The sequence below is a fragment of the Lactuca serriola genome, chromosome 2 (assembly GCF_051521515.1).
Source record: "Lactuca serriola cultivar US96UC23 chromosome 2, Lser_US96UC23_V15, whole genome shotgun sequence".
Taxonomy (NCBI): domain Eukaryota; kingdom Viridiplantae; phylum Streptophyta; class Magnoliopsida; order Asterales; family Asteraceae; genus Lactuca; species Lactuca serriola.
The window spans coordinates 199,988,249-200,002,452 of NC_136409.1; the positions used below are offsets into that span (position 1 = coordinate 199,988,249).

At 36.4% G+C, this 14,204-nt stretch overlaps 1 protein-coding gene and 1 long non-coding RNA gene across 2 annotated transcripts; one reads left to right on the forward strand and one right to left on the reverse strand.

The window, feature by feature from the left end:
* Window positions 1–1,972: 1,972 nt before the first annotated feature.
* LOC145088080 (pleiotropic drug resistance protein 2-like) lies at window positions 1,973–11,169 on the reverse strand. The gene is made up of 18 exons (XM_079026284.1): window positions 10,872–11,169; window positions 10,685–10,805; window positions 10,525–10,613; window positions 10,065–10,440; window positions 9,703–9,793; window positions 6,212–7,112; window positions 5,976–6,136; window positions 5,411–5,514; window positions 5,172–5,337; window positions 4,926–5,089; window positions 4,510–4,845; window positions 3,970–4,260; window positions 3,804–3,887; window positions 3,595–3,728; window positions 3,301–3,528; window positions 3,055–3,226; window positions 2,721–2,975; window positions 1,973–2,626 (listed from the first exon to the last, which is right to left on the reverse strand). Exons 1-18 carry the CDS (start codon window positions 11,150–11,152, stop codon window positions 2,357–2,359), a joined length of 4,224 nt encoding a protein of 1,407 aa, XP_078882410.1. The 5' UTR covers window positions 11,153–11,169; the 3' UTR covers window positions 1,973–2,356.
* On the forward strand, window positions 2,502–3,919 carry LOC145088081 (uncharacterized). The gene is made up of 2 exons (XR_013700975.1): window positions 2,502–2,639; window positions 2,711–3,919. It is a non-coding gene; the product is annotated as an uncharacterized LOC145088081 (long non-coding RNA).
* Window positions 11,170–14,204: the final 3,035 nt, after the last annotated feature.

A 14,204-nucleotide genomic window follows, 5' to 3' on the forward strand; every position in this document is an offset into this window, starting at 1 on the left:
TAGGGACCATTTTTGTAATTTTGTCTTCAAAAAATAAAAACATTCTTAAACCATAAATAATAAAAATATTTTTGAACCTATTTCTTAATCATGAATTTAAAAACTTCTTTGTAGAATAACAAATTATTGAACAATCAATTGAAGAATAAAAACAAAAAAATACATTATTTCTTATAGAATGCAGGTAACAATCGTTAAGAATTATATTTATTGTTAAATAATTAAACTAAAAAAACTTTCAAAACGGGAAAGAAAACATCAAAATCTAACAACGACTAATACTTTCTAAAAGAATAATGTGGTCCGTTTCAATTTTGTGGTCCGTTCTTCAAGCATCAAATTCTGTGATTCCAACAGAATTGGGCTCCCGTTTTGCATTCCAACAGAATTGGAATTCGTGATTCCATTCTAGTAGAATTTGAATCTCATCAATATCAACCATTGAATCATCTACAAAAAACAAACTTGATACCTTTTCAGAATTCAACCTTGTCAAGATCATGCACTGTCCACATAAATGAAGTGTTAAATCAGAAAGAATGAATACCTTTTAATCTGCTTTGGATTGACCAACACGAGAAGAAAGAATGATGCCAACAATGAGACCACATAGGGCAAGAGCTTCAACAAAAATAAGGATGAGGATCATCCCAACAAATAGTTTTGGTTGTTGTGCATTGGCTCTGAAGAAACAAATTCAAGTTACCAAGATTTCAAGAAACTAGAGATGAATGAAGGGTTGTAGTCTTGTTGCAGTTGCAATGTATGAAAACAAGAACTTGAGATAATCAAAATCTTGGAACTTCAACTGTATGTATGGTAAAGCTTTCAACTTATGAGAAATTGAATTAATCTTAATGGATTCATGATAAAACGTTCATGTTATCTTACAGATTATAATGTGGATATTGATCTGAGATGTGGAAAATATAAGTTTGAAGTATTTAAAATAAAACAGTACCAAAGACGTATAAAATGAGATATTGAAGGAAATTACCTAACACCAGCATCACCGATGATTCCGATAGCCATACCAGCAGAAAAAGACCAGCAAGGCCACAAGCAATACCGGAGGAAAGATTAGCATATCCATCGAAAAGGTAATAGGATTTAGCCTTAGTGTTAATTACAGTACTGATAATCATAACGATAATCAAACCATAAATACCCAACACTCCATCCATAACAATAGCCTACCTAGAAGACACAGGGTGAGAGAAATTGCGTCATTTGCCCATTGCTGCCACATTGCAGGAGTTAGCGGGAAAAGCCCACTTATAGCCTCCCTTGCTAGTTGCAGTATGTAAATAAACAAAATCAGATTCGCTGATTTGTAACCTAATTCTACATCGTGTAGGGGTTCTTAGGTGGGGTTGTTTGTGGTCGGAATGGGTGTAGTCGCGCGATATCGACATGGTGTAGGGGCTTCTTAGGGTTGCTTTTTCGTCAAGATAGGAGGGCCGGTGAGGCTTGATCGGAGGCAGCAGCAGGTCGGCAGTCGGCAGACGGAGACGAGGAAGACGATCAGAGACAGTGAAGACGACCAAAGACGGTGATTCGGTGAAGACGGACAAGCAATCGAGTTTCGACGGACGATGAATGTCACGAAGCTGATGAGTGATGTGTTGATGTCGAGAAATCGGGATTTTGATCTTGGCTATGGGTAGAAGTCAATTGGAAAATTGAAACCCTAAAATTGTCATCTATAAATATATGTGATTAATATCAAATTACCATAATTATAAGATATTATTTGTGGAAACTAATTATCAAATTATCTATTTACCCTTATTTATTAATTTAATTATTTATTTTTATTTTAAATTTTGATTGACCAACATTTATACATACAATAATACAATAATTATTTTAAATATCTAAACATATATATATATATATATATATATATATATATATATATATATATATATATATATATATATATATATATATGGAAACCTTACATAAAAACAAAACAATACATCGATAATATTTCATTGCACAAAAATATAAATATAAATTAGATAAAAACAGAACAATAGAAATATAATATTTTACTAAATAAAAATAAAAATAAAACACAAATGATAAGTCAAGCAGCCCATAAAATTTTGCTTCTCCGTTGCCTTGATTGCCATTGATGCATACCTGAATCCTGAATTCCTAATAGTGATAGCAGGAAAATTGATGATCGCACATATACTTCAACTACGGTGTTTTAGAATATTAGGTTCTCGTTTGTTTGTTTGTGTTCGGACTGTTCGTAAATCAATCAATGGTTTCCCGAAAAGAAAAGGCAACCGTATATTTTCTATAATCATCTAAACGCATTTAGACTGAGTATTCGATGATTTTGCTATCTTCGTTGGAAATTCAGAAACTTGATGCCGTAGGCAAAGACGACACAAAAGAGGACGGCCCAACAAACATGAACCAAAGCAACGTATCCGAGAAAATCGTACTCAAACCCTAGAAATTCTTTAATGAATTCCTTCACTGTGACGGAATTCTGGTCTAGAACCTCTACAAGGCTTTCGTTTTGACCAAGCTGAGATGTGATCAGGCCGTATAAAGTCCACGCTACCGGTGATCCCCAGTAATACCACCTCCACCAGATCGGTATTTGCTGTAATGTTCAGGTTAGTTTAAATCTGTTAGATTTTATTAACGTAATTCATTCTAATCAGTGACTTTTAGATTAGTGATTTAGGTTGTCATACCGTTCTAGGGATCAGGAAACCGGAGAACAAGTTCCAGAAATTGAGGAAGAAGGTCATAGAAATGGCTGCAATCTGATAATTGGGTGTGAGGGCCACAAGCATCATTCCGTATAATGTGAAATAGACAAAGGACATGAACATGTAGAAGTAGAACCATAAGAACCTGTCTGCGGACCACTGGAATCCAATCATGGAGTAAATCAGAAGACTGTATATGATCGTTTGGATGCCTACATAAACCACCTCAATGGCCACCTGCAGATAAAAATAATCATCTCCTTTGAGTTTTCTAGAAATGCCATTAGAAACAGAAAAGCTAACAGCTTTCTCATACCTGAGCAAATGCATAAGGGATTGGTGAATACATCCCTGCTGCTTTCTCACGATAGAAAACTGTTCGTTCTATAGACACCACAGACTGCACAGTTGAAGTGTTGGTTCCACCAAGAAACAATACAGCAGCATACATAGCTCCCATCAGATTCATTACATCTTGTTGTTTTTCACTGTCAAAGCGACACAAATTCATTTAGAATTACATTCTGAATGTGAAAACGATATGATGCTTTTGATTTCTTACGTCTTTTGGCCTTTGTCCCAGAAAATCACTCCAAATAGAATGCCAATTATTGTTGTCATGAAGAACCGAACAACATTATACTGTGGATGCCTCCAGTATGACCAGTGTTGTTTCCAAAAACAAGCCATGCATTGTGTCCAAAAGGATTGAGAGTACTTTGTAGGGAAGTAAAGGTCCTTGGACCCTGGTACTGGTGTACTTACTACCTCAATGAGCTCCTGGCTCTGCCTGTTAGAAAGAACCCATTAGCAAGAAGCTTAGTAGAATCTAAAAGACAGGTTCAAAGATTCATACTTGTAAAGATCAGAATTGGCATAAATCTCTGCAAAATCAACACCAAGTTGAGTTTCGACTGCTGAAGAAGTAACTTCAAGCATCCATGTGGCGGGATTTTGACCTTGTTTGATTTTGTTAACTCCTGGAATAGACTGAAAAGTTTGATCGAGTTATTAGATTTTTTTTTGTTGTATGTATGGGAGCATGAAAAGTAAGTATGCACTCACTTCAAAATATTCTATTAGCTTGTTAGAATGGTGCCCGAGAGGTCCGGTGTAAGTGACCTGCCCACCTCTTTTCATCAACAATAACTGCAAGAAAATGAGAAGTAAGGTTTAAAGAACATTGAATCCAAGAAATGGAAACCGAGCACTTCAACTTTAGATGACTTACCTCGTCAAAAGCCTCAAAAATATCGATACTCGGTTGGTGGATCGTGCAGACGACTGTACGACCGGTGTCGACCGTGTTTCTAACAGTACGCATGACAATGGCAGCAGCTCTTGCATCAAGGCCTGATGTGGGCTCATCCATGAAGATGATTGATGGATTTGCAACCAATTCTACTGCTATTGTCAGCCTCTTTCTTTGTTCTGTTGAAAGACCATCTACTCCTGGAAGCCCAACTATTGCATTCCTTAATGGGTTCAGTTCCACCAAATCCATGATTTCTTCCACAAACATCTAAACCATAAGAAATAAATGTAGTTGTTGGTATCTGGAGCAGTAATCAAAGTTTCTTCAAAATGGTTATATATGCTTTCAGTTCCAACAACCCTTGAGTTGCCCCACACAGACCATTCCACATTGGAATTGAAACTCTCACACTGCTGCTGATGAGACTTGAACTTTCGTGTGTATTTGCAAAGATAAACCCCGTACCAGGGGCAAAATTGTCAAAGTAGTGAAAACTAGAAAAAAAAAAAAAATTACCTGACGTGTTTCTGTGGTTATGTCTGGAGAAAGACGTAACCAAGCAGAGTAGACAAGGGACTCATAAATGGTGACATGGGGAGAGTGGATGTCGTTTTGTTCACAGTATCCACTAACACGAGTAAATGTTTCTTGGTTTTTAGGGTAACCAGAGATGCTGATACTTCCTCCAACATACCCACTGGTCTTTCTTCCAGCTAACACGTCCATCAGGGTCGTTTTTCCGGCCCCGCTTATGCCAACTAATGCTGTCAGGATGCCCGGCCGGAATGTCCCACTGACATCTTGTAGTAGTTGTAGACGATTCTCTTCTATTCCTTGTGTTTTTTTCATTTCCTGATAAAATTCTCAAATTTCTATGTCATCCTTTCACTGAAAAATCCAGATTATTGAATCTTATTGTAACTTGGACTTACAGCAGGCATGTCTACATAGTAGTTGACATGATCAAATGCCAGTGACAGTGGCTGAAACGGGAGCACCATTCCTTTCATTCTTGCTGCCATTTCTGTGTCTGTTTTTTGGTGCTTCTTATTCTGCTCATCTTCTGTCGGAACAACAGTTTTTGAATCTCTGAGAGCTGAATTTTGGATGAAAATGGTATATAAGAAACAATAACGTGTGCAGATAATGAATTACAAAAATAACTGAAAAAATCTTACGATTCAAGTATGTGAGAGCTAACACAAAGAGGAGGTTGAAGAGAAGAGAAAAACCAAAGAGTGCAATGACACAAACCCAATACATATAATCAGTTGTGAACATCCCCTTCGACTTCAGAAGAACCTTCCCTACAGTCGTTTCATTGATTCTTGGATCAGGATTTGGCTGTAAGGCAACGGAAAGCTATTTAGTTCATAGACAAGCAAAAAATATGTAAATTTTGAGTAACAAAGCTTACGGTGCTCCATCTATCATCTAAAAACTCATTGATCGCAATGGCATTTTGTCCATACATCATGGGGGAAATATAATAACCCCATATCATCCAAGGTTCAATGTCATCTGCAAGATACAAATACTATGTATAAAAAAAAGGGTAAACCATATGTGTGAGGGCAAAATTGACCATGTATAGTTTAACAGAAGAGTTGAATGAGGTGGAATGCCTAGTTTGACATTCAATGGATTAAACTCAATAGTGGGATGTCACTTTGGAGTTCAGTGGCCATTGGACTCTTCAATGGGAAAAAGAAAAACTTTTAATCCTTAAATAGATATCATAAACTAGGTTTTGTAATAAATGATCTTTTTAATATGTTCCATTGAATTATGTAGGATCTAATGCATTATAGAAAAAGGATGATAGAGTTGTATGTAAAGTAGAATGATGATGTGACAATCCATTAAACTTCATAAAGTGCAATGCATTGTGGATACCCTGACCGTAAATAGAGTGTGCCCGGGTTTTGAACCCATGACCTCAATTATAGAATTTCACTCCAGGTAGTTTTTAGTAAACATACCTTTTGCAATGATGAATCCACCAAGTATAAAAACCACTAGCAACATAAAGGTACCAAGAGCATTTGCTATGACCTGCGTTCTTCCAATGGCAGCCATTAAACGGTAAAGAGCCGAAGCCATTTGATGTAGGACTATATAAGCCAAAAGCTGCTTGAAAAACCTGATAAATATTCAAACATGTTAGATTCGTTCAAGTTTCTACCTAATTTAGTTTCACAGAAGTGTTGATACTTGCCTACTAGCCGAAGGAGCAAAACCGATAGTGTAATATGTCAGAACAACCCAAATTAGTGACTCCGTGAACGATATGGGAATCCTCATGATCCATATGGGTATTGCAAAAGCCCATGAAGGGTAAAACAGTGAATCCCTCTGTTTAAAGAACACAGGCAGCCTCTTAACCGTTAATGCCAGCTCAACAGCCCCATTAAACATCACATTCAAAAGACTGAAGAACAAAGCACCAAAAAACTTGCCACCATCTTCAAGTCGACCACTCTTCATTTCAGTTCTAAAGAACACCGTGAAAGTAATAATCGACATGATAGTAATCTGAAACGTCTTGAATATGTACAAGAAAGCATTCCGTTTCATCAATAACCATTCTCTTGCTAAGTTTGCTTTAAGGAGATCCATGTTTGAAATACCATACTTTTTGGTCCCCAAAGCAGCAGGTTGCATTTGGGTTTTGTCGTAAGGAAGGGAAAGATCGTCATAAAGACACTCACTGGTTTCAAATTGGCTAAAAAGCTGACTGAATTCAGATACAGAGATGTAAAGGTATGGTTCGTTTGTTCTGAACCAGTATTGTTGTTGGTCTTTTCTTGAAGTAACTTCTTGCAAAAAGTCTGCAACTCCTTTCCTTTCTGGGCATTTGAACCCTACACTCTCAAAGAAAGCAAGAATATCTTCACGTGGGCCTTGGTAGACTATTTGACCTTCGGAGAGGAGTATAATGTCGTCAAATAGTTCAAACGTTTCTGGTGCGGGTTGAAGAAGGGAAATGATCATTGTTACATCCATTATATGAACCAATTGTGTCATGTATTTGACAATTTGAAAAGTGGTCGAACTGTCTAAACCGGTCGAGATTCCATCCATGAAGAACATTTTTGCAGGCCCAACCAACATTTCTCCTGAAATTTGGAAAAATATTATACAATTGTCTCATGTTATCAACTTGATTGAAACATGCGAAAAACATGAACGCACTACTCCTCATCACGAAAATAACCTAAAAGCTTATGTCTGGTCCAGCTCTTTATAAAAAAGTACAATGGAACCTTTTTTTTAAAGACATCTTGATTGGTTATGTGTTATTGTCAATCCTCCAATTCTTGTTAGTATTAGCCATATATTTTATATTAGTCGTATATTTTGTATAATGCTGAAATTATTTTGTAAATATTTTCCTAACTTAGATTAGGTCAACTATTCTTGTATTATAAATACCATTGAGATCGGGGAATAAGGCACGGAAGATTTTATCAACTATCATGGTATCAGAGCAGACCTACATCCAACCCTAGTCGCAGCCCTCTTTTTTTCTATCTTCTTCAAACCTGCGATTTATATTTCTTTTCTGTCTTTCTCCTCTATATTCTCCTTCAACCAGTGACTTACATGGCGGGAAAACTTCACCCTGCTCTCTTGATCACCAACATTCGGAACTTTATTTCGATCACTCTCGAGATGGAGAATGGCTAATACACCCCCAACCATGTAGTCCGGTGGTCAAGCCAGCGACCATCAGAACCGTGCTTACCATTGCTCTCTCTCAATCTTGGCGAATTCACCAATTAGATGTCAAAAACGCGTTTCTTCACGGGCATTTGGATGAAACAGTTTATATGCATCAACCAATGGGATTTCGCGACACACAATTTCCCAACCATGTATGTCTCTTAAAGAAGTCCCTATAAGGCCTAAAACAAGCCCCGAGAGCATGTTATCTAAGGTTCGCTGAATACGCCTTCCAAATTGGGTTCCAACATAGTCGCTTTGATCATTCACTATTCATCTACCGACATGGAGGTGATACCGCCTACCTATTGTTATACGTGGATGATATTCTTCTTGTGACATCCTTCGATTCTCTACGAAATAAATTAATGGGTCTCCTTGCCAAGGAGTTTGCAACGAAAGACCTTGGGCCCTTAAGTTTTTTTCTGGGTATTGCAATCACACGCTAATCTGCAGGTTCGATGTTCCTTTCACAACAAAAATATGTTGCGGAAATTCTAAAAAGAGCAGGCTTCGAAAATTGCAAACCTCTTCCAACACCGGTCGACTCATCAGGAAAAGTTAGCGCCAAAACCGGTGAACTTTTGGAGAATCCGACAGAATTTCGGCAGCTAGCAGGGGCCCTTCAATATCTCACTTTTACACGCCCGGACGTTAGCTATGCAGTTCAACAAATTTGCATGCACATGCATGCCCCTCGAGTTCCCCATTTCACGGCTCTAAAAAGAATACTTCAATACATTTGTGGCACAATAGATCATGGCTTAACTCTTACCGGCTCCAACACTACATCATTTTTATCCTACACCGATGCTGATTGGGCGGGCTGTCCCGACACCCGGCGTTCGACATCTGGATAATGCATCTTTATGGGAAACAATCTCCTTTCTTGGTCCTCCAAACAGCATACCACTATTTCTAGATCGAGCGCCGAAGCCGAATACCGAGGGGTTGCAAACGTTGTCTCAGAATCTTGTTGGCTACGAAATCTTTTATGTGAGTTACATCATCCCCCTCGCAAAGCAACCAATGTCTGCTGTGATAACGTGAGTGCTGTTTATTTGTCAACCAATCCGGTTCAACATCAACGCACTAAACTCATAGAAATCGAAATCCATTTCGTTCGGGAAAAAGTAGCTAGGGGTGAAGTTCAAGTCTTTCATGTGCCATCACGGTTTCAAACTGCAGACATCTTCACAAAGGGACTCCCACACATTCTGTTCGATGACTTCAAATCCAGTCTTAACATCCGGCCACCTACCGTTTCGACTGTGGGGGTGTATTAGTCATATATTTTATATTAGTCGTATATTTTGTATAATGCTGAAATTATTTTGTAAATATTTTCCTAACTTAGATTAGGTCAACTATTCTTGTATTATAAATACCATTGAGATTGGAGAATAAGACACGGAAGATTTTATCAACTATCAGTTGGCACCAAGGATCGATCACTAGTCTCCCCATCCTCGCAAACTAAGAGACCATGCCTTTATCAATTGGGTTATTCCCAATTGGCGGAACCTATTTTATTTTACTTTATTTATTTATTTTAAAAAGATCATAAATTTGTTAACGTCAACCTGGCATCCATTATAGTTTAGTTTAATCTACTGAATGTCAACAAGTCATTTCATTCAATAATTTCACTAAATTGTGCATTGGGGATGCAGTCCACTCACTAAGATTTTACTGATATTAAAAAAATATTTACGGTATTTGATTCCTTTTTTCTTGTTTTTTTAGAGTGCAGAAAGAAATGAGTTAAGGTGAAAAGTGTGGTTTCTTGGGGATTACAATAGATATTAGTCTGTATGAATGTATAAAAAAGTTGTCATGTAGTGAATTTCTCTCAACAAAATCTTGGTTTTTCTTTGGTTTTAGAGTTTTTCAATTATACTTTTTTTGTTTTGTGATTTTTGTCTAATTGACATCAATTTTAGTCTCAATATGAGTATAATACATGTGGACTTGAAATAATACCAGTAGTGACACGTTTTTTCTCTCCGCCAGATATTCCCCTTCTCATCGCATCACCGACCATGATATCTGCACAGATATCTAATCCAAGAATCTGTACGTTTACATTTAGTTTAAATCAGCTCAATTAAAATAGAGAAATTAAATATCCTCTACTTTTGTTCCTACAAATCATCCTACCCAATTAAATGATTACATGTGTCATTTTATTATACTTAAATATCATTAAATGAGCATTAAATGTGACACTTGTCATCATTTAATTAGGTAGGAGGATTTTTAGGAACAAAAAGTAGGAGTATATTTAATTTCTCATTAAAATAACTAGAAGATTTGAACAAAAAAAAAGAGAATTTGAGATAAACCTTTAAAACATAGTCTGTAGCCAAGCTAGATTCTTGACCAGACACTGCAGTCGCTTTCATGAAAGCATCGATTTCCTGGTCTGGCTTAATCCCTTCTTCTTTCTCACGTCGTGAAAGTTCTTGGAGGAGGTCGTATCTGGTTCCTACACCTAGACATCGCCCAGCAAAGTCAAATGTCTCCCTAACTGTCATCTCACCATAATGAACATCATGTTGGCTAATATATGAACAAGTCCTCTGAGGAATAAACTCCGACATCTGATGACCACAGTAAGTAACATCTCCGGTGACTCTTAGATCTGAATTCAGTACTCCGGCGAGTGCCCTCAGCAATGTGGTCTTCCCAGAAGCAGGAGGTCCAAGAAGCAATGTCATGCTGAAAAGGTCAAACTCGGTCAACTAAAATAAAAAAAATTATCCGTTAATTTCGCGCGATGTTTGAAAATGGCGCGAAACATACCGTGATGGCCTCACAATCCCACACACATCATGCAAGATTTTAACAACTCTTTTCTTCGATGGAACAAGCTTAAAGAATCGAAGAAGCCCCTATTTTGGTTAAAAATGTTAAACAGTGTTGAATTTGATGAATTTTTAGAACTAAAAATCAACAAACAAACCTCCATGGTGTTGAGTGAGGCGTTTAGTAAAGTAGGAAGAGCTCTGGACCCAACATGAACGTCTCCTTCGATCGACAAGTTCTTGTAGCATACTTGAATCTTTGGAATATCAATCCCGACCCTGTTTAACACGTATAATATTATGATTTACAAATAAATAACTTGAAAATTAGTAGAGTTCATTCACCTATCGGTTCTAGATCGAATTCTATTTAGAAACTTTTCGTTATCTTCTTCTACTACTTTGAGTATGCTCTCTATAAGCAGTTTCTTATCTTGAGGTCCAAGAGTTGTGATATCGATTTCTTGGTGAACAATTTGTCCGTTATCAAGAACTTGCTTCAAGATTCCTTTTTTTAATCTATCGTATGTAGGGAGTCTCTCCAATGCAGCCCATTTCAGCTCTTCTTCATCATCCTGCCGCTCAGTTGTGGAAAAAGCAACATCATCTCCAGGTGCTGCGGCCATCTACTCAAACTGCAGAAAATCCCAACTGAAATCTAGATTTGAAGCTGCTTAAATTGAATTTTATTATGAAAATAAGTGATTTTGATGCTTTTGGAAAATACCCATGGCCATAATCATAAGATGACAAGTTTTTTGGTGGTGTGCGTGGAAGTAAAATGTGATTCGCTATTAATGGAACCAATAACATATCATGTCTCCATCTTAGTATGTGGAACAGCTTCCGACCTTTTCAGTTTTTCTGCAATCTGACTATTATGCGTTTGTCATCACTTAAGAGGGTGGCTTTTAGACAAGACTACAGATTCCTTTATATGTCGTGGATATCAATCTCTATCATGCTACTTAGAATATATATAATATGAAATAAGGTAGTGTTCGTCGTTTCTGAATTAATGAGATTTATTGTTATGATCATTTATTGTAATAACTAAAATAATAATATTATTTTAATGGAGAAACTGAAAAAAGGCACTTTTGGTACCAAAATGTTGCGCTTGTATACCCATTTAAAAGGTATTGGCTTCTTCCCTAAATTCATCTTCAAACGACTACTGGCCCAGTTCTTCTCTCTGTATGCAATTACTTGACTACTTCACGAGCCCTTTGAAGATGAATTTAGGGAATTTCATGGTAAACTAGAAACAAATTAGGGATTCTCAGAGACCACTAGGTATTTTCTTGAAAAAATCCAGAAACAAGTCGTTCTTAAAATGTGCAGAACCAGTTGATGAAATAAAAAAAGGGGATTAAGAATCGAAGGCGTAGAAGTTTCTCTTTAGAAACAAGAATATATAATGGGTAAAATAGACATACGTTGGTGATCAGTCACTTCAATGCTTTAAAAGATCTATGAAGCAATTGTTTCCAAACTATTAGAGGGATATTAGTTCAGAAAATCATTGAATGATTTTGATTGGTTGTCTACAACTTCTGAGAAGTCCAAACTAAAAAGATCAAGAAAACTAGTTCAGACTGGAGTTTCATAACTGTTCAGAGAGCAAAAGCACTGACGTTGTCTTTGTTGTTTAGAAATTTCAGTTCCTACACACCCATAAATCATTTAAGCTTCAACATTCTAAGTGATCACACTATTCCTTACAGAGATGCAGCTACACCCTTTTTCTGTAAAAATTATAAAAAGGAGACCTTTAGATGAACTTGAGAGTAACATCTATTTTAGGGGAGTTTGATGATTAAAAGAAAATTGAAGTACTGCTCAGTTACAAACATTTAGGGGGAGATTTTTATATTTAACTGATGAGGTACATTGATCATGAGAGGCGTTGTCAAATAATCGGTTGCTTTGTCAAGATCATATTTGTAGCGTTGTTATCTTGGGAAAATGACTTACGACCCCAACGAAGTTTTCAAACCGTTCAAAAAACCCCAATCATGTTTTGTCTGTTCAAAAAAACCCAACAAACTTAACATTTTGTCTAAAAAGCTCAACTAAGTTACACTTTCCTGAAAGTCAAATAAGAAAAACAGATGACATGGCTTATTACCGTATCGATAAAATGACTTGTTAGACCAACGAAGTTTCCAAAACGTTTAAAAAACTTCAATCATGTTTTGACTGTTCAAAAAAAACCTAACGAACTTAAATAAAACAAAATTAGGATTTTTTGAAACGGTTTGTAACTTTGTTGGACTTTTTAGACAAAATGTTAAGTTCGTTGGGTTTTTTTGAACAGAGAAAACATGATTGGGTTTTTTTGAATGGTTTGGAAACTTCGTTAGGCTTTTAAGTCATTTTCCCTTGTTATCTTCACTCTAATAATGAGAGTCTAGAAAGAGAAAATAGATTCTAGAGAGGAAGAGTGAAAGTTTCAAAGTTAATGAGATTACAATGGTTGCTTGTTCAAGATCATAGTCTCTCAATATATTAAAATCATGACTAGTTGGAACTTAATAGTTTATATATATATATATATATATATATATATATATATATATATATATATATATATATATATATATATATATATATATATATATATATATAGTGTGATAAGTTTCATCTTTTTTGTTAGCATATGTCAAGGTTATATTTTGTATTTATCAATAGTTAGAGATAGTTTCTGTAATTGATCCTAAGTAGCTAGGTTAATACCAACTGTATTGTATTTCCTTTGTATGTTTTTCTCTTTAATCGAACAAAGAGGCATCGGTTGCAGTTTCTCTACATCCCCAAACTTCATCTTCTTGATCTATTGACCCATATACATGTTTACTAACATGGTATCAAAACTTTAGGTATGTTTCAAGTAAACATTGTTCTATCAATTTTGTTCTTCTAGTGAATCGGTATTTATAGATGCATTTTATCAATCCCTAAACATATCTTGAATGAAGACGGTGTCCTTATTTTACTTACTTGAATCACTTTGTTATATTAGCCATAACCCCACCCTCAAACTTACATAACACCCAATTAAATTAGCTATAATTCCATCTCAACCTATTCCATTACAAACCTTTTATGCTCAAACTGTAACGCCCGGTTCCCAGGTAAACTTCTTAAGTTTTTTTTTTAAATAGTTGATTATTGCATGAAAGGTCATTACGTTGGGCGTAATTAATAGTTATGCCAGGCGTAACTCATTAAAACGTGGTCGCGATTTCCCTAGAGTATGTTGGGCATACCTGGAGTACGTTGGGTGTACCTAAAGTACGTTGGGCGTACTCGTGGCAGAGGCAAACCCTAAATTTTAGGGTTTGGACCCTATAAAACCTCATTATCTCTCTTGTGGCCGGTCTTATCTTCGGCCTCCATCCTCTAAAGAAGTCGCCTCGAAACCCTAGCCCTATTTGTGAGTTTCTTGAGCCATTTGAGTGATTTGGTGTGCTTTTGGTGCATACTGAAGAAGAAGGAGCTCATTGGAGAAGTGTTGGTTTGCTTTGAGCTTGTAGATCCAGACCTTGTTCATCTTGATCATCCTTCTAGAGGTATAGAATCTCAACCTTTATGGTTCATTGCTTAGATCTAGTTTAACTTAAGGTTTTGGCATATTTTGGTCCCATGGGTTGATTATTATGAGTAAAAGTTACT